Source organism: Siniperca chuatsi, linkage group LG22 (genome assembly GCF_020085105.1).
Source record: "Siniperca chuatsi isolate FFG_IHB_CAS linkage group LG22, ASM2008510v1, whole genome shotgun sequence".
NCBI lineage: Eukaryota > Metazoa > Chordata > Actinopteri > Centrarchiformes > Sinipercidae > Siniperca > Siniperca chuatsi.
This window is the reverse complement of record NC_058063.1, coordinates 17451008-17469287: the sequence shown is the minus strand read 5'-3', so window position 1 is coordinate 17469287 and position 18280 is coordinate 17451008. Positions and strand designations below refer to the sequence as shown.

At 38.9% G+C, this 18280-nt stretch overlaps 1 protein-coding gene across 1 annotated transcript; it reads left to right on the top strand.

The window, feature by feature from the left end:
* The first annotated feature begins 2225 nt into the window (after positions 1-2225).
* Positions 2226-17049, top strand: khnyn (KH and NYN domain containing). The gene is made up of 9 exons (XM_044183065.1): positions 2226-2504; positions 4448-4703; positions 5978-6112; positions 7589-9432; positions 12118-12248; positions 13262-13358; positions 14754-14861; positions 15070-15171; positions 15437-17049. The coding sequence occupies exons 2-9, from the start codon at positions 4485-4487 to the stop codon at positions 15801-15803; spliced, it is 3003 nt and encodes a 1000-aa protein (XP_044039000.1). The 5' UTR covers positions 2226-2504; positions 4448-4484; the 3' UTR covers positions 15804-17049.
* The last annotated feature ends 1231 nt before the right edge of the window (positions 17050-18280 follow it).

The following is an 18280-nucleotide window of genomic DNA, read 5'->3' as shown; positions in this document are numbered from 1 at the left end:
AATAATAATGTTTACACCATAAAGGGATCAAAAGACTAAAGACGTTTCTAAATGTTGCCAGCAGAGGGCGTAGTCTGCAAAATGATTTACAGTAAATGAGTGGTTTACATAAAATGACTTAACACCAATCCCAAATTACCTAATGCAGTCCAATACTGTTCTGTCATAAAGTCCACTTTTATGATATTATAATTTCAGTTTTTGTTGACTCTGTCATAGAGGTGTTGATTAAATTCGATTTTTTAGCATTTATTGAGCGGTGTTTCTAACTTTTGTCCTCACTGTTTACATACACGAGAGGTTCAGAACATTAGAAACGCCTCTGAATATAATGCAGTCCAGTACAACACTACCACTAACTATGACCTCAGTAATGAACATATAGTTCAATTTACACACAAATCACAAACTAACTGGCATACAGCACACCTGGGTGGGGCAGGATAATATGCCAGTGTAAGATTGGTTTCTGGGGCGAAATGGGTCATGGGAATGAGTGTGGAGAAGGCCTGAATTGGGGCCCACTGCTCATTTTTGCTCCCAAAGGGTAAATCCGGCCCTGTCTCTCACAAGTCATTATTATATAGCAAAAACAGTGACATATACAGACTTGAAACCTAGTGTAGTCCCGGGAGTAGAGTGTTTTTTTTTTTTAATTTATAGTCACATGATAAGTGTGTGCTGAAATGACATCACCACTGTGACTCCAGATTCAAGTTAAAGGGGAACTCCACTGATTTTACGCATCAAAAGTCTCTTTATAAGTCTTGAGTACTACTGCATATGTGAAAATAGTTGTATACAGCCTTTTGCAGCTCCAGAGGGAGCTAAAGAGATCAATTACCCCAAGTGATGTCACTGTAGTCAGCGTCTGTTGGCTCTGAAGACTACAAGTTTGAAAATGAAAAGAAATCTGGGGGTGTGGAGTTAGAAAGAAGTGAGCTTACCAGACCTCTGTAGCCCGCTCCTCATCTCTGTTTGAGTCTAGCGGCTCGAGGCTACATTAGCAGCTACTAGCATAACACACCCAAATCTCCCACAGAGCTGTCAGCAGTCACATTGCATTGTGGGTAATGTAGGCGCCACATTTTGACAAGGAAGGAGAATGTGTGGAATAAAAAGGATGACATCTCTTGTTCTGCTGCATTGATTTTGATCAGTGGAGCACTCATTTAAACACCCCCCCACACACACACATAGTTGTTTACCTTAAATAAATAAAAACTGCTCTAATGGATATGGCTGGTGTAATCTATATTTTTATAATTTTTGTTATTGTCAACCAAACCTACAGAAAGACCAAAGTCAACAATGTGTCTCTCAGTATTTTCTCACTTTCCTACTTTGTCTGTGGCACTCAAATCCATTTGCTCCTATAGACATAAATCTTTAAAAACAGGTCACAAATGTCTAGTTACATTTTCATAAAAAGGCTAAGTAATTTCCTAAAACAACTGGGCACTGTAGTTTAAAATAAACGTTACTCAAACAGAATCGATTGTAGGTTTCTGGATTTGTTGACAATAAGCAAAAATACAGAATATTTCCAGACTCATCATTTAAATGGCATATTGTGTTTCATGTATCCATTAGATGCTGCATTTCACCCCAACAAACACAGGATGTAGTGTAGGAGGTGACATTGTTCTTCCTGTCTTTAACACAGACTCCCTGCAAGTATGGAGATTATGAAATAGATAAAAACAGATAAAAGTGTATTTTTGAATAATCCTTCTCTACTGGACTAGGAGATATTGAGACAGAAATGTGAAACAGCCTCCAGTCTCCTCTATAAAGCCTGTCTGTCATTGTCAACAAGGAGTTAACAAAAACATATGAACGCAAAAAAAATGAAAGAAAACCCCCTTCTGACGTCAGTGGAAATCCCCTTTATCTCCTGTTCGACCCTGACACACACTTTTATTTTTTTTAAATATATTCAAAAAATATAGGCTATAAATGTACACTTTTACAACTTTGTCATGTATGATCATTAGCTATAACAATCATTTATGTTTAATACATGCGATTTAACCCAGACAAAAACTTTTAAAAAGCCGTTATTAAAGGGACATTAGGACGTGAAGTAGTATCTTTAGGGTATTACAGCGACACAATGACTGCCATTTCCATCCAGAAGTACCCGCCCTGCCACTGCCATGAGCGCTGTGTGTGTGTGTGTGTGTGTGTGTGTGTGTGTGTGTGTGTGTGTGTGTGTGTGTGTGTTTCGTTTAGTTTCGGTTTTGTCTTCGGGGTTTCCACCGGGGAGCTGAGGTCTAGATCAAGCGCAGACTTCCTCATCCGCCTGGCCGCCCCAGCAACAGCAGGGGCGATTGTTACCACCCGATTTTCGATCATTTTTGCGACATTACAGCGTGTGTTGAACTTTGTACAGATACATGTTGTTGTTTTATGATTGCGGAAGCCTGAAGCGAGCTGCACTGCCTCCCTGTAGCAGGCTGCTGGAAACGAAACTTTGAAAGGCGCAGAGTGATCGACCTCACGTAAGAAAACAATGCAGAAAGATATTTGTATACTTTCATTGGTTTTAACGGTCTATTTTTATGTCCTGTCAAGCGGTTTATGTGTTTCCTGCTCTGTCTTTGCTAAGAAAAACACGTTCAATAGGTCTATTAGCCTGCACTGAGATAAATGTTTCATAATACTCAGACTGTTGCCAAATTATCACGACATAGCCTATTTTATACGCTGGTAATACAGTTTCTTTCTACACGCTTTGAAACTGCGTTTTATTGCAGATTAAACTAACCGTGTGGGGAGCTGCAGACGCAGAGTATGATGTGAATCTGCCAAAGTAGTTGCAAATAATATGTCAGTATATTAATAATAGGTTATGAGCGGAGAGACGGGCACTGCAGGCTTGTTTACATGTTGGAGTTTGCAAAAGTATGCGCATCAGGTGCAAAGTGGTGGAGGGGTACTTGTACTTTACTGGAATATTTCCATTTTATGCTACTTTATACTTCTATTTCTAGAAGTTCTATTCACTAATATTTATATTTCAGAAAATATTGTACTTTTTTTACTCCACTACATTCATTTGACAAGTTTCCGATTAAGATTTTACATTTAAAAAAACACGTGATAAGCCTGTAAAATAATATTAAAGATTAGACCAGTTCATAGGGGTAACCATTTGTTGTTGCCAGGCAACAGCAACTCTTCCTGGAGTCCATATTCAAATCAATTATATATAGGCAGCAATGTTTGCACTTGCACTTTATAAAGTAAACAATAAAGTTACAACATTAACAATGCATCAAACAACAAAATTCTATTAAAAAACTAAACAATTTAAATCAATTAACAGGTAAAATAAAACAACAATAACAATCTCAGTTAATCTAGTCATCCATATTGCAAAGAAAATGAAAGGAAACCTATTTTGCTTATTTATTTTTCCCTTCCCAATTTCTTTGGCTTGTGGCTCCTTCAGGTATCTAGTTGGGGCTCCTCGTCATGTTTCATGTCTATGAGTTGTTAGCAGAGATTTCCCCTCTAAACTTCTCACATGGTTTTATTTAAATACCCGTTCGAGGTCCAAAAAGGGTCAAATCATCCAATATTTCACAATAACAAAAAACTGAGAAAAGTTACAGGAGGGGAATCGTTCCCAAAGAGTGCATTTGTCCTTTGATACTAATATATTGTGAAATATAGTACAGATATGAAGGTACAAAGGCTGATTTGAGGAGTGTCGACTATACTGTAGTAATAGCATAATGAAAGAGTACACAGAATATACAGTTCCCGCCATACTGTATGTATAGTAAATGCAGGGTAAATATGTAACTTACTGTAGGTACATGTCATAGCCGTCTGATCCGAATCTGGAAATCGCAGCATCGCCCACTCATACTGTTATTTGACACATCACCGTCACTCTGCAACAAATGCTTCACACAAAGAAAAGTAACACTTTACAGTGTGGGGGCTTGGGGCTTTTAAATTAAAAGCATTAACTTTAAATTATGATGAAAATATATAATGATAACTTAAGTATCACCTAATACAGAGACACAAGAGCGGTCCTGGATAATTAACAGTAACTATAACAATATACTGGTGTTGTTAGTTGTTCCTGATAAATCACGTATTTTCAGTTTGATACGCATCAGCTTCATCAGTCATTGCCAGAAGAGGCTAATCAAATTACAATGAGGACGAAGATGAAGAACTGATGCAAATTTCATCCAACATCCAAAAGTCTTTTAACTCAACCTGCAACTTTGGCAACAGACTTTTAAGCTCGATAACTGGATGTTTTCTTATACCAGTGCTCCTTTGGACTTGTGGTTGATTTTACCTCCTAAAGTTGTGCACAGTATTATACCTTTAATTATTGTTATGAACCAGTTGTTTCAATATTCAGATCATTTTTGAAGCTGCACTGAAAAAAACACCTAATTCCTTGTGTTTTTCGCAGTATGTTCAAGTCTTGGACACAGATTTAAGAACAAGGGATGGACGGTGAAAGAAGTGATGGAGGAGGAGAACTGGAGGTGGAGGATGAGTTTGCGTGTGCTGGGATGCTGCGGGGATCTCTGGCCTCCCTGCACAGCACCGTGGAGCGGATATTTGGGGTGACGTTTGGGATCGGAGCAGATGATTCGTCTCACGGCAACAACGGGCAGATATGGCTGAAACTACAAGGGCGGAGCAACAATGTGAAAGCTGCCAAAGTAAGCCATGATTTCCTTGTTTTGTAGGTTAGTCCTGATTCTAAACCAGTTTGTAACCCTTCATTTGGAAAGGTGCCATACAAGTAAAGTTGTTTGGTCATTACTGGTAGTGTTAGTCTACAGTGCACTTAGATAAAGGGCAATGTTTCTGAGAAACGACTCATCGAGGGTTTTTGAAATGATCATTAATAAGTCAGTGACTGACAGTACTGACTGAAAATGAAGTGTTAACTCATAAAAGCAAGTAGATGACTTCAAACTGAACAAAGTTTGAGCAAAGTTTTTTTTTTTGGTAACTACACTAGTGCAGTAGCTCTACTCGTAAAATAACACAACAATAAAACTGGTAATCACATGATTGCCAGGTACATATACGAGGATATATAAGCAAGCCGTGCGCAGGTGTGTTACCTCTTTGCTTAGAAGCATTTTAGCAGAGATACAAAGCAATTTTGGCAGAGCAGTACCTTAATATATTTTATTTTAATGTCATTTTTCTGCTATCTCCTGCTGCAGCTAGAACACTTTAAGATAAAACATAGAACTGACACATATCTACAGTAGATAGATAATCCACAAACAGACTACAGTGAAAAAAGAAACCTGATTGTGATGTGCATAAAAGCCGTCCATTAAAGGTCATAGCAAGTGTTTTTGACTTGCAATCATTAGCCTAATTCTGCTAATAATAATAATATATAGTAAATAGTGCAAAAATACATTCAATTGATACAATACGAGTTTATCTGAAGCTAAATGAGGCTTCAGCTGTCTCAGTTAGTCAAATCAAGTGGCTATCTCCCAAAGTTACTGTCGAGCTGCAGTGAAGAGACAGTAAATATACTGTAACTTTGGAAGATGATCTGTCTGACTCGGGCAGCTGAAACCTCATATTAGCTACAGATAAACTTTTCGGTACATTTTTGCATGGAAGGAGGACTGTGGATTTTGTACCCCAGGAAGGGATCTTTTAATGGTCAGTGCGAACAAGTGGAACGCAAACTGTAAGTAAGCAAAACCTGAACCCAACGTTCATATGTGTACCTGACTATTGTTTTAAGACAGACTCCTTTAAAATTCAGTCAAGCTTAAATTGATCTACCAAGTTTTACTGATATTGATGAAATTGATTGATATGATGAAATTGGGTGGTTTTTCCCCCCAAAATGGACACGTAATATTTAGATTTTGTCTACTACTACAAGTATTTTCACCTTTACTACAGTAATAATATGACAATACAATAATGATGCAAAACTATTTCTGTCTTGTAGATATTTGTGAAAGGAGTTGTGAACCAGGAGGAGCAGCAGGAGGTTTCCTATCCCGACGTTCTTCACTGTGTTTTCAGTGGAGCCAGAGGGCTGTTCATGGACTGCCTGATAAGAAGCACCTCAGCACATATAGTGGTGAGTGTTGGATTCTGGGTCTTTGTTTAGGCTACATTCATACCATTTAGATTTACGAAAACATAATGACATTTTATTTAAAAAAAAATGTTTTTACAATATTCGCATGTAGAGCAAGGGCTTTTGAGGTCTGACACTGCAGATCTAAAAATATGTGTAGACTGTCTGTGTTCAGTTATGACTCAAAGAAGGAGTACAAATTGTGACGCAAATTGCGGCTCACGCCTCTCGTCTTTCCCTCCCCGCCCCTTCAACTCCCCCATCCCCCCTGGGGAGGCACGCCTTACAGTTTGAAAACCCCTGATCTAGAGGTAGCCCACTTAATAATCCAATAATTATAAGTCCAATTCAAATGAGGTAATATGGACCATCCAGGTGAAAATACACAATATAAAAAAACTATATACAAATATATCACAAATGAGGTTTAGATGAAACAAGACAAATGTAATTCCTCATTAATGAATCTCTTTAGTTACCTCTAAAAGGGTTGAAAAGTAAAACTAGAAAGGCATAAACTGTGATCTTTGGAAAAGGCCAATATAATCATTTCTAACCCCTCACATCCTTTTTATGACATCTATTCTATTGTATATGCAGTACTCTGATGAATTATCACTCACTTCCATCATTATACAAAAATCCCACCAGCACCACCAAGCAGCTTGGTGTCTCATACTTAGTGTGCCATTTTTGACTGATAATGCAATAATGATAGTGACTAATAGCATGATATTTTGGGATTGCATTCTTGTAATTCTTACAAGAAATTACATTATTAGTCAATATCACTATTGTCATCAGCTAAAAATGTGCCATACCCCGTATGAAGTAACAACTGCCTCTTAATGTAACACTGTGGTGTTGTCACTGGAAATTTGTAACCTATTATGAACATGTTTTGTTAGAAGGCAAATATACAACTCAGGGAAATTTTATTACTTTTTACAACTTTCTTTTTCACTATTAGTTGCTAACAGTTGCTTGGAAATCCCTTATTAATGTGTCTTCACCCCTTTATAGGAATAACTGCCTTTTTTTTTCAACTTGATTTACCTTATCAGTTTATTTTGAAGAAGACATGCTCCTCAAACTCTGTGTATCAGGTCCGTGTTGAACCTCAGCTAAGAATATTCTAAAGTACTGATATTAATATGTGCGAAAGTTTATGTTATGGTTCAAGGGAGTCATTTTAGGGGAGGTCCAACCAGTACTTTTACTTCTTGGGCCATAGTATTATAAACAGCTCTGCAGTATTTTGGAGTCTGATAAGCCTTCAAACTCAGGGATCTGTTACTCAAACTGGATTTCTAGGATTGTATGCCATGTCTCACCAGTACCTGAAGCACCAACGCAACTGCTGGCACTGCTTAAACGCAGGGTTGATTTCGGTCTGAACATCCACTTACATTTTTATTTTGCTGTCATGAAAAGGAATAAGATTAATGTCATTCTGTTTCCCTCTCACAAAACCAGGTTGGCTCTACAGGATGCCTGCTTATATCAGGTCTTGAAGAGCCAGTGGTGCAAGCCTACTCACTTATTACAGACCTGGTGGAGAGGTATGAGGGCACACAGTCCAGACGCTTTGAGGTTGGGGACAGAGGCTCGGGCGAGTCTCTGGATTCACGTCGGGCCTTCAAAGCTCTGGTGGAGAAATGGGAGGACAGGCACATCCTGGATCTACTGGTGCTCCCAGGGTCAGTGAAGGAAATCCTGCTGGATTTGGTGGAACGATCTTGGCTTGGATCAAGTCCCATCCCGGCACTCACAGATGGAAATGCAGGGGCAAGATCACGTGGGGATTCGGAGGGTAGATGGGACAGCACTACTGATCAGTGGGTTGAAGGGATGACGACAGGTTTGAGGAAAGACTCTGCAGCCAATGACTCCTTCCAGTCTTTCTCCACATCTGCAGGCGCCCGAGGGAGGGCAGAGGGTGCTGAGGAAAGACTCATGCATTCTCCACAGGAGGTGGGAGAAGAGGAGCAGCTGGAGCCAGCGGCAACATTAGGTCCCAAGGTGAAAGAGGGACTAGGGGAGGAGGAAAAACAAGAGCTGCAGTTGTCAGTGGGAAACAAGGAGTTTCTTCTTTTGAAGTTTTTCACAGCCATGGGGTACACGGAGGACGTCGTGAAACGAGTCATTGCCCAAACGGGACCTAAAGAGGCCTCTCAGATACTAGACTTGGTTCAACAGGAGCAGGATCGCAGTGACCGGGAGCAGACAGTTCAGCGTCCAGACCAGAAAAATCAAGACGGTATTGCCTTGAATCAAAGCATGAGGAACCGACCTTGTGAGACTGAGCACAGAGAAGATGAAGCAGTGGCAGCAGGAGGAGATAAGGTGGTAAGTAGTAATGGAGAGGTGGGGAAGGTTTGTGAGGGAGAGGGGGATGGAGCAACAGGAGGCACAAGACACTTTAAGGGAGAGGGTAGCAGCGAGGAAAAGGAGGAAGGACATGAGGAAGACTTTGTTTTGGGAGTGCTGAAGAAAGCTGCAGCTAGCTGCGGTTACATGGAGCAGAGAGTAGCCAGAGTCTATAACATGTTGCCTGATCACTCCACTCACCAGCTGCTCCTGGAGCTGCAGAGAGAGGGGATCAGAGAGATAGACGCCTTTAGGGAGGGACCGAGAGAGATGGATGATGTGGTGCTGGCGAAAGAGGGACTAAAAGTTGGACCAGCAGAGGATGAAGCAAGAGGGAAAATGGAGCTTTTCATATCTGCAGAAAAGAGAGAATCCGATGATAAAGGATGGGTAGAAGGGCCAAACCTGACTGTACCTGGGGCAGAGCCAGATTTGTTTACTTGGATTAATAAACCCCAGCAGCCTCCCACGAGTCAATACACCTCACAGCCAAAGCGACACCAGCCTCCCAAGTCACAAACTCCTCACCAAATCATCCTTCCCGAAGTCAAAGGGCCCCCCATGCCTACTTATTCCTCATCCATGGATCCTCCACACACTGATATCCAATCCAACAAACAATATGGCCAAACCATCTACTGGCCTAATTCATCCACCTCAAAACAAAATCATGCAACCCAAGACAATGCCTTCAACCCAAAGCACCAGTCTTCTAACTCCTTAAAACGAGCACTCCAAGCCCCTCAACCCCCCATCTTCACAAGGAACGACTCGTCTCCCACCAGAGCAAGTGAAAGACGGGGCTTCATGGCCGCTTCTTCAGTGGTAGTGACGGGGGAGCAGCGCTTCCTGGAAGGCCTGCAGATGCCCTTTGACCTTCAGCTAGCAGACAAGCCTGGAGACCCAAAACTGAGGACGATCATCATTGACGGGAGCAACGTGGCCATGAGGTGGGAATTGCAGAAAGAGTGGGAAAACCATGTTGTAAACATTCTCTAATGTGTATATTTTATAACATTTTAATTGATTTATTTTATTAGGGTTATTATGGGATGGAAATTTAGGTTGTGATTAGTCTAAAGATAATTTTTTTATTACTTGATTATTATAACTATTAATTTACCCAAAATAAATATCAAAAACTTGTCTCATTAATATTTCAATATTTTATTCAATCATTTTCTCTTAAAAACAAACAAATGTAACAAGAAACATAGTATGTACTGCAAGGCATTAATCAGCAACAAAACATATATTTGTCTATAGAAAATGTAATATTTGAAAGAATACATTAATAGATTACCCTGTTTCTAGTTGGTTATTATGTTACCATTTTAATTCTACTTAATTCACCACCTTATTTTAGTGTTTTCTCACAAACGACTTTAATCTCCTTACCTTGCTTTTCCCTTCAGTTCTCCTCCCCCACACACACACCTCTGGTCTCTGCACACACACTGGCTTGCCCCGCCTCCTTCTTTCTGTTTCTCTCTCCCCGTATGTGTCTGCACTGTTGACTTTCTTTGTCAGCACTATGGTTTATAAAGTCGCCCAAAAAAACACAACTACTGCCGGTTTTTCACCCGCGAGTCCGTTTGCACAATAGCAGGTGAGCCGCGTGAGGAAGAGGCTTGTTGTCACCTATCGAAACGATCAAAACCAACGTGGTACTTGTGATGGAAAAATCTTGTGAGCAGACTTCAGGAGACTCTGGATATCTTACATGTTAATGTTTAATGAGGTTTGGCCAAAGAGACTATAGTATCAGTAATACAAGGTCCCCGAAGGGAAACTATTTGTTACAGCAGCTCGCCTTTACGTCAGTGCACCCAGGAGAAAGTACTAGCAAAAAATATAATACAATACACTATAAAAACACTATAAAAACAGGTCAGAAAATAAATTAAGTACCAGGTGGGTATAAGTATAAGATAAAATAAGTTTGAAGTACCAAGTGGATTTACCGGTTGATGATGATAATACAGTATAATAATACAATGTAATAATATAAGTAATAAGTAGTGGTGCATGTATTGTCGAGTTAAGTGTAGCTTATTGAGATTATTAAGATATTGCACAGCAGTAATAGAGGTATATAATATCAACCAAGTCTCTTCCTGTTCCACAATATTTATCCCTTACTAGCACTATAGTGTCTTAATATGTTCCCCTTACAAGGTTAGGTAACCTTGTAAGGTTAGGCAACCTTGTAAGCTGTAGTACATTCTTCAGGCAAATAAGTCAGTATCTCCTTCAGGGAGAGAGACAAGAGCTACTATCAGTGGCCTTGGGGTTAGGGAGGGTTAGGGTGGGATAGGGAGACAGTACAGGCTGAGAGAGCACAGAGGTCAACTCCATTTCTAGGGTAGCAAGTGACCCCTGCATGACTGTAGCAAGGTTTCTGTCCCTCACCTGTTACCCATATTTCTATAGATGAGGCCTAGGGGAAATTCCTCTGCGAGGTTTTAATGCTGCAGCTTGTTCTCCAGGGGAATCCATGCTTTGACCGGGTGCAGCCATACTTCATTGCAACCCGTCGACGTACAATATGCAAATCGTATTTTCATAATGGATGACGTCAATTACGTTGATGAATCATCCCAGCCCTAGTAGTGACCGTCACTGGAAGCAGCTGGTGTGGAAGCAGCAGTAAATGTAGAATTAAGTTAGTGATAATTTTTTAAACTGCTGCTGTTTCCTAGGTCATTTTACTACATGTTGGTGGAGATGCTGGAGATTACAACAATGCCAACATGCCGACATCACCTGTTTATCTCTAATGGCTATTGATATTAATACCTGATTTTAACATACATACAACTTGTGGAATTTAGTTATAAAGTTTAGAAAATTTCTAATATATAATAGTTAAGACTACAAACGTACACATTCAAACAATAAGAAAAATAATAAAGTAATAGCATTGTGGCGTTTCTTTGAAAAGAGTTTCTTTGTTTGAAAAAGGGGAGAGGAGAGGCTCTCAGAAGGAGGGGGGTTTGACTGTCCGAGGGAGCGTCCCAGGGTGAGGGATGAGCGGCTGAGCAGTTATGTGTTCAGACACACATTTTAATCTGGCAGTTTCATCCTTGGTTCTGTCGGTCCATCAGTGATGTTGGACCTCTTCTTCTTTATTTAATCCAGTCTTGAGGAATATTCCACTCTTCTGAAGTTTCATGTAGGTTGAGAGAAAGTCTTACAAAAATAAAATACCAGGCACACCAGGGCTTCAGCTGCCCAGCCGTTAGGGAGACCTGGGTAATCTCAAACATGGTCCCCCAGTATGGAATGCCATTTTATTCAATATTAAATAAATAAATAAATAAATAAATACATAAATATGCTTATGAAATTAATAAATATGTCAATATGGTTCATTAAATAAATAAATATTATTTATATTATTATTTCATTGGACTTTTATTTCTTAATGCTACATTTATTTATTTTATCGTACTAGTATTTCATAATGCCACATTTATTTATTTATTGATACTATTTCATCTCTGTGAGATAACCACACCCCCTTCATTTGAATATAACAAATGGAAATGTGGCATTATGAAATAGTCCAGTAAATTAAGGTTCATAACAGGATCTTTTTCATCTTGGTTGACATCTGATTTTGTTATTTCCAGTCATGGGTTGGGTCATTTCTTCTCCTGTCGAGGAATCGCTCTAGCCGTCCAGCACTTTTGGGACCGAGGCCATCGTGATATCATCGCACTCCTGCCACAGTGGAGACAGAAGAGCGACCCCAAGATCAAAGGTAACACTGCCTGTTCCTCACGTAGTATTTTAAACTTAATATCTCTATTATGAAAAAAGTATCATAATAGTTTGCATGGTGTGTACACTTTAACGATTATAGTAAGCAGTTTGGTTTGGTTTGTAAAATGTCAGACAGCCCAAATTGTTTTTTTTGTTTTTTTTTTGTATGATCGACAGTCCAGACCATAAAATGATCAATTTACAATCACATAAGACAAAAAAAACCAACAACAGCAAATCCTTACATTTGAGAAGCTGGAACAAGGGAATATTTTGCATTTTGCTTAAAAAACGTCTTCAGCTATTAATTGATTATCAAAATAGTTACAGAATAATTTTCTGTAGATCAGCTAATCGACTAACCAATTAATCAACTAATCTTATCAGTTCTACAACACTTACAGAAATACACATTCTGTTCATTTACATTATTTATTTATTTATTTGTGTGTATGTTTTATCCCATTTACTACATGGAATGAAGCATTTGCATTACCCTTGGCCTTTTTCCAGAGCATCCTGATGTATATTCTAAATATTGTAATATACACATATTGCAAAATATAAGGGACTTATAGAAAATAAGGTGAAACATGCAAAGACATAACGGTACCTGAGATTAAGACATATGGCCTGTTATTGGAAACAATTATCATGTAGTCCTCTTTAATCCATAATATCCTTTTTTGTTCCTTTTATATAAGAATTAGAACTAATTTATCTCAAACTTTATTTAGCTGTCTCCTCTAGCATTTTTTTAAACATTTTGAAGGTCAAGAAAAACTGTTTCCAGTATAGTTCTTGGTGCCACAGTTACCCTTTGTCAAATGCATAGTGTTGTTTTAAAATGACAAAGGCCTCTGTGCTTCCGTGCGTGTGTGCTGCTTGTATTTGATTCTGAGTCACATGTAAGGGGAAACTACATCAGAATTGGGTAAACATGAGTGTGTGAGCATGTGTTTTTCCCTTTAGCGCAGACTAAACATAGCGTTGTTTGTTCCTGGCTCTCAGAGCAGCACTATCTAGGTGAGCTGCAGAAGCTGGGCCTGGTCTCCTACACCCCCTCCAGAGAGATCCAAGGCAAGAGGATCAGCTCGTACGACGACAGGTAGACAGACTCTGTCATTGTTCTGCTGCTTGAAAAAAGTTTTGTGTTTGTGTTGTTATAAAAGGTGGCAACGGAGGCCTTGAGATTACAGAAACAAATGTATAAATAGAAAGTTAGTCGTTTCACTCTCTGGCTGTTAAAATCTGTGTGAAAGTGAATGCGAAACACGCTTGTTTCCCTGTGTGCTCCAGTGAAGCTGCTAAATGTTCAACAGAGGACAGCTGTCTGCAGTTGTAAATGTGAAACAGTATGTTGCTGAAAACTAACTCAAGACAAATAACTTAAAACTACTATATTCATAATTTGTACACCATGATACAGTAGTGTTGAAGAAAAACGAAGAGAGATCCTCAGTTGAATAAAGGAATAACTCGTTGAGCCCCAGTTGTCGTTACATGAATATATGGATTTATTACAAACAAATCTGTCGACAGAGAAGCAATGTGGCAGCATGTACACCAACACAATACTTTGCATCCAAAAGGTACACTTCTTATACCAGAACGGTGGGTGGTGGTTTACAAATTACATCATCTAAAGATGAGACAATGAAAGAGACTGTCTCCGTCCCAAGTTATTAGTGTAAGAAGAACAGAGACTTCTGGGACACTTCTACTCTACACTTCTAGTAACCCCATAACCCAAAACAACATAATCACAGGGCCTGAGGCTTCCTTTGTGAAACCATACTTTAGTCAAAGTGTCATAAATTCTGTTATACCCATAAACTTCTAAGTCACCCCCAAATTTCTCCCACAAGTAGCATATTTCAGATCATTCTGATGGCATCATATTTTGTTTGTAAAAACGTGAAAATCCTAGTGAAATTTCAAAGCAGTCTACCATACAGTATAGCTGTGTCCCAAATCTATACTACATACTAATTCTATACAGTATGTACTACATATTAATCGTCATAGTATACTGTTTTAGCAGTTAGTATATAAAAATATCAATATATATCATTATACAATAAGTGTCACGTCGGATGTTTTTTTTTATTATGTTTTTTTAAGATTTATTACTTATTTTTTATTTTCTAAGATTTTTTGAAACTACGAGTAGCTCCTCCATTTCCTTTGTGCATTGCATTGTGGGAGAATGTTGTGCATCAACAGCACACTAAAAAATCAACCGTATTTAGTATGCATTCTATCTGCTTTGAGTCAACTTCATTTAGTCACTTTTACAGCGTGAACACACTATATACTCAAAACCTGCTTAGAATCAGTGTGTAGTATGGATTTGGGACACTGCAATGGTGTTGCATTTTGCCCATTCATAAATGTTTGAGGCCACCACTGTGGGGCGCCACACCCTTCAGAAGATTTTTCAGAAGGTTCTTTTCCAGGTTGCTTTGAAATCTTTCATTGCTCTTTCCCCCTGTTTCCACAGATTTATGCTGCAGCATGCACAGAAGACAAATGGAGTGATCGTAACTAACGACAACCTGAGAGACCTTTCAGACGAGTCCGCTGTGTGGAGGGACATCATCAAAAAGCGGTATTAAAAGACTGCACATCACTCAAATGTTACAGCTTTGATAGGCTTCCTATGACTTGAGTCAGGATAATGTTATATAGACCAGAAAAATATGGTCTTTAGCTCTACAATCTGTAATTCACTAAGTCATTTTAAGTCTCCTGTATGAAAACTGCTTAAAGGGCTAGTCCACTAATTATAGTGGCGTGATCGCATGTTTCCTCTGCAGACTTCTTCAGTACACGTTTGTTGGGGATCACTTCATGGTGCCGGACGACCCTCTGGGCAGAGGGGGACCTCACCTGGATGACTTCCTACGCTCAGAGCACAGGTATTAACAACCACACACTCATACAGATAGACACACTTGCTTTGCCTTCATGTATAATTACGAGGTATGTGTATTTACATATTTTGAATTCATCCAAGGATGCTTTTGCTGCTTTTTCTACACGGTAGCTCAGAAACGTAAAAATAAGTTTCAGGTTTAGGAAATATTTGTTTGATTTTGGTGGTAATCAAGATTTAGAATATCATAAGAAAATAACTCTATATAATGCTATGTTCTCTGAATTAAGTTCTTTGTTTCCTCTCAGGACTCCTGAACCAGGAAACCACTCTTTTGCCGGTGTAGCCACCTCGTTCCCTTCCTCCAAACCTGCACGCTCCCAAACGGAGGTGCTGAACTTCCGCGAACGAACACTGGGTGGAGCTCTGAATCCAGCACGTGGAGGGGTGAAGGGTAAAGGGAGAGGACATGGAAAGGGATGGGACGCGGGACACCAGCACAAGCAGGCTGGAGCTTCAGACAGGAGTCCAGAGGAAACAGCCAGCCTAAGACAGCAGCTCTGTCAGGTATTTCTGGGTCAGGACAACATGGTGGCACTGGTGCTGCAGTGCCACCCGGCAGAGACTGACATCAATGTGCTGTCTGATCTGATCTTGGAGCAGCAGAAGGACTAGACATCTTTTAGTCTTAGCGTTTTCCTTGGGTTAATTCTACTACTTATCTTAAGCTGAATTTTGCCCTGGTTTACGCGATATAGACCAAAGCAACTACAACAAATCACACTGGCTAAACACTGAATTGCATTAGCAAGGATTTTACGAAAAGACCAAATTATCAGATGAGTGGAACTTTCCGTTGACAGTCCAACACACATATAATTTAACTATGATGTCCTGCTTTTGAAAATAGGTTTTAGGTCTTTGTAAATCAAGCCTCAACAAAAATTCCGCTGACTTTTCCTCTAGCGTCATCATCAGGTCAAGATTTCATTTTGTCCAATACTTTGATTTATGACCAAATACCAGCAAAACTAATGACATTCCCATCAGCCTCAGCTGTACTTTGTATTTAGTGCTAATTATGACTGAGTCCTCCTCAATCAACTGCACACCTCGCTGTACAGCTGATAGCTTGGTTGTTTTTCATCACGCAGCCATGTTAGTTGGGTAATTAATTCTCTCTCTTCTCTTTTACTGTTGTTAGAACCAGCATCTCCTCTATTATACATCTCCCTTTGTGCAACTAGAGTTGAGAAAAGAATTAGATGTGCTATTTTTTAGGAGTAGGTTATAAAAGTCCTTTTTAAAACAAGAGCAATATAAAAAAATGTTTTTCTGTTATCATTCTGAATTTATTGTTACCTGCTACACTTTAAGTTTTATAGCTACCTGTTTGTTTGAAAACTATTGCAGAGAATAAGGTGTGAGAGGCACATGGGTAATACTGAGTATAGTTGTGGATAGTTGTTGTATTAGATGGTTTGGGTAAAATTTGTACATTAGCGCCACCAGATGTGGAGGTGGAGGTAATTTTGTCATGCTAGAAAAATACTAAACCACTCTTTACATTATTCTGTACACTCAGTATATATATATATATATTTAACTTATTTTAAGCAGGTGTGATGTTGTCATGACTGCAGCTTTGAGCTAAAGATCATATCGAGTGTGCCTGGATGTGGAAACTGCTCTTCATGAGGGGAAATCAAACCAAAAGATGATAGCAAGTGACTTTTTCATCCATATCTCTCTCACTGCAGATCCTCAATCTGGCCACTCAAAGTCACGTTTTAACATAGTTGTCAATTGTGAGATAGATGTTATTTGTATTGTTTATAAATGTACATTTTAAGACCTCGATGCTGAATTCTGCCCATGTTTCTATATTAAAGTATTTCTTGATTCAAAGGATGAAAAAACATTGAAGCTGCTGTTGGTCTTTAATGTGTTTCCATGGTACTCTGTGTCTCTGAATGTCTTTCTGTTTTACTTATTGCAGTTTTCTCTGTCCTGGAATCAGCAGATTAAAATCATCTCAAATCTAGAAAATTGGAAGTACAAGACTGAACCTACTTATTCATAAAACTATCATATCAGAGTTGGGGGAGCTAAAACAGTGTAGTGGTGGAGTTTTTAGGGGTTATCAACAACCCTGTAGGCATTAATTTGGTGATTTCTAAGTTCAAAAGAAAAAAAAGGTTAAATTTGGTTCAAAAGTGATACAAGTGATGTCTAGGTTACATATAACCAATGTGTCAGCTACATTTCAATGATTTAATTTCATTGTGAAGCAGGTCCTAAATTAATTAGTTCAAATATAGACAGTGACATGCTGTTGAAACAACAGTTATATGTAATGTAGATGAAAACTTTACAATCACATTTAGCTCTGTTTTCATCTGCCTGGAAGGCTTTTTTGACCTGGGCATCACCGAATGCTTACTGGGAATAATCTGTGATACAAGACTAGAAAGTTGAAATGTTGAAATATATACAGGCACCGTAGTGTAAGACAAACAAATAGGCTCAGCAGATTCGAGCTTCCATGATTTCTAATAAACTAATGGTCCATTTTATATTATCTATGAGCCAATTCAATTAAATTAAATTTTATTTATATAGTGCCAATTCATAACAGAAGCCAGTGTTCATACTAGATCAGTTTAAGTAGTTTGAGTACACATACACATAGTTAAAAAAAAATCTTCTTTAATAAGAATAATATGAGTAAATACAAACTAAACCAGTGGTTCAGTCTTTCATGCCCAAAGATTAATAGCCGTGCAGCATTTTTAAATCTTTCCCAAATGAATCAGTTTCGCAGACCTTTTTCACAGCAAACAGTTTGACTTGTCATATAAATAGCACATAGTGGGTTCAGGGTAACCTCACTCGATGCTGTCCAGGTGCAAAACCACATATTATTTTAAGGTGCCTTTTATATGACAGATATTACATATATACCCAGCAGTTACTGTAAATGTGGACAGTGAGATGTTGTGTTACTGCATACCATTTATTTAGACTATGAATCTCTTCTTGTCAGTCACAGGGAGTTGACAACAAATTTAGGATTGAAATAAAATGCTGTTCATGACAATTTCCACCAGAGGTCGCACTTCACAAACACTTAATGTCAGTGTGCAATTAAA

Excerpts from the sequence above, each read along its gene's own strand:
- khnyn (XM_044183065.1), top strand. The coding sequence starts at position 4,485 with ATGGACGGTGAAAGAAGTGATGGAGGAGGAGAACTGGAGGTGGAGGAT. Across the intron at positions 4,704-5,977 it reads ACAATGTGAAAGCTGCCAAA|ATATTTGTGAAAGGAGTTGT; the intron begins GTAAGCCATGAT and ends TCTGTCTTGTAG. Across the intron at positions 9,433-12,117 it reads GGGAGCAACGTGGCCATGAG|TCATGGGTTGGGTCATTTCT; the intron begins GTGGGAATTGCA and ends TGTTATTTCCAG.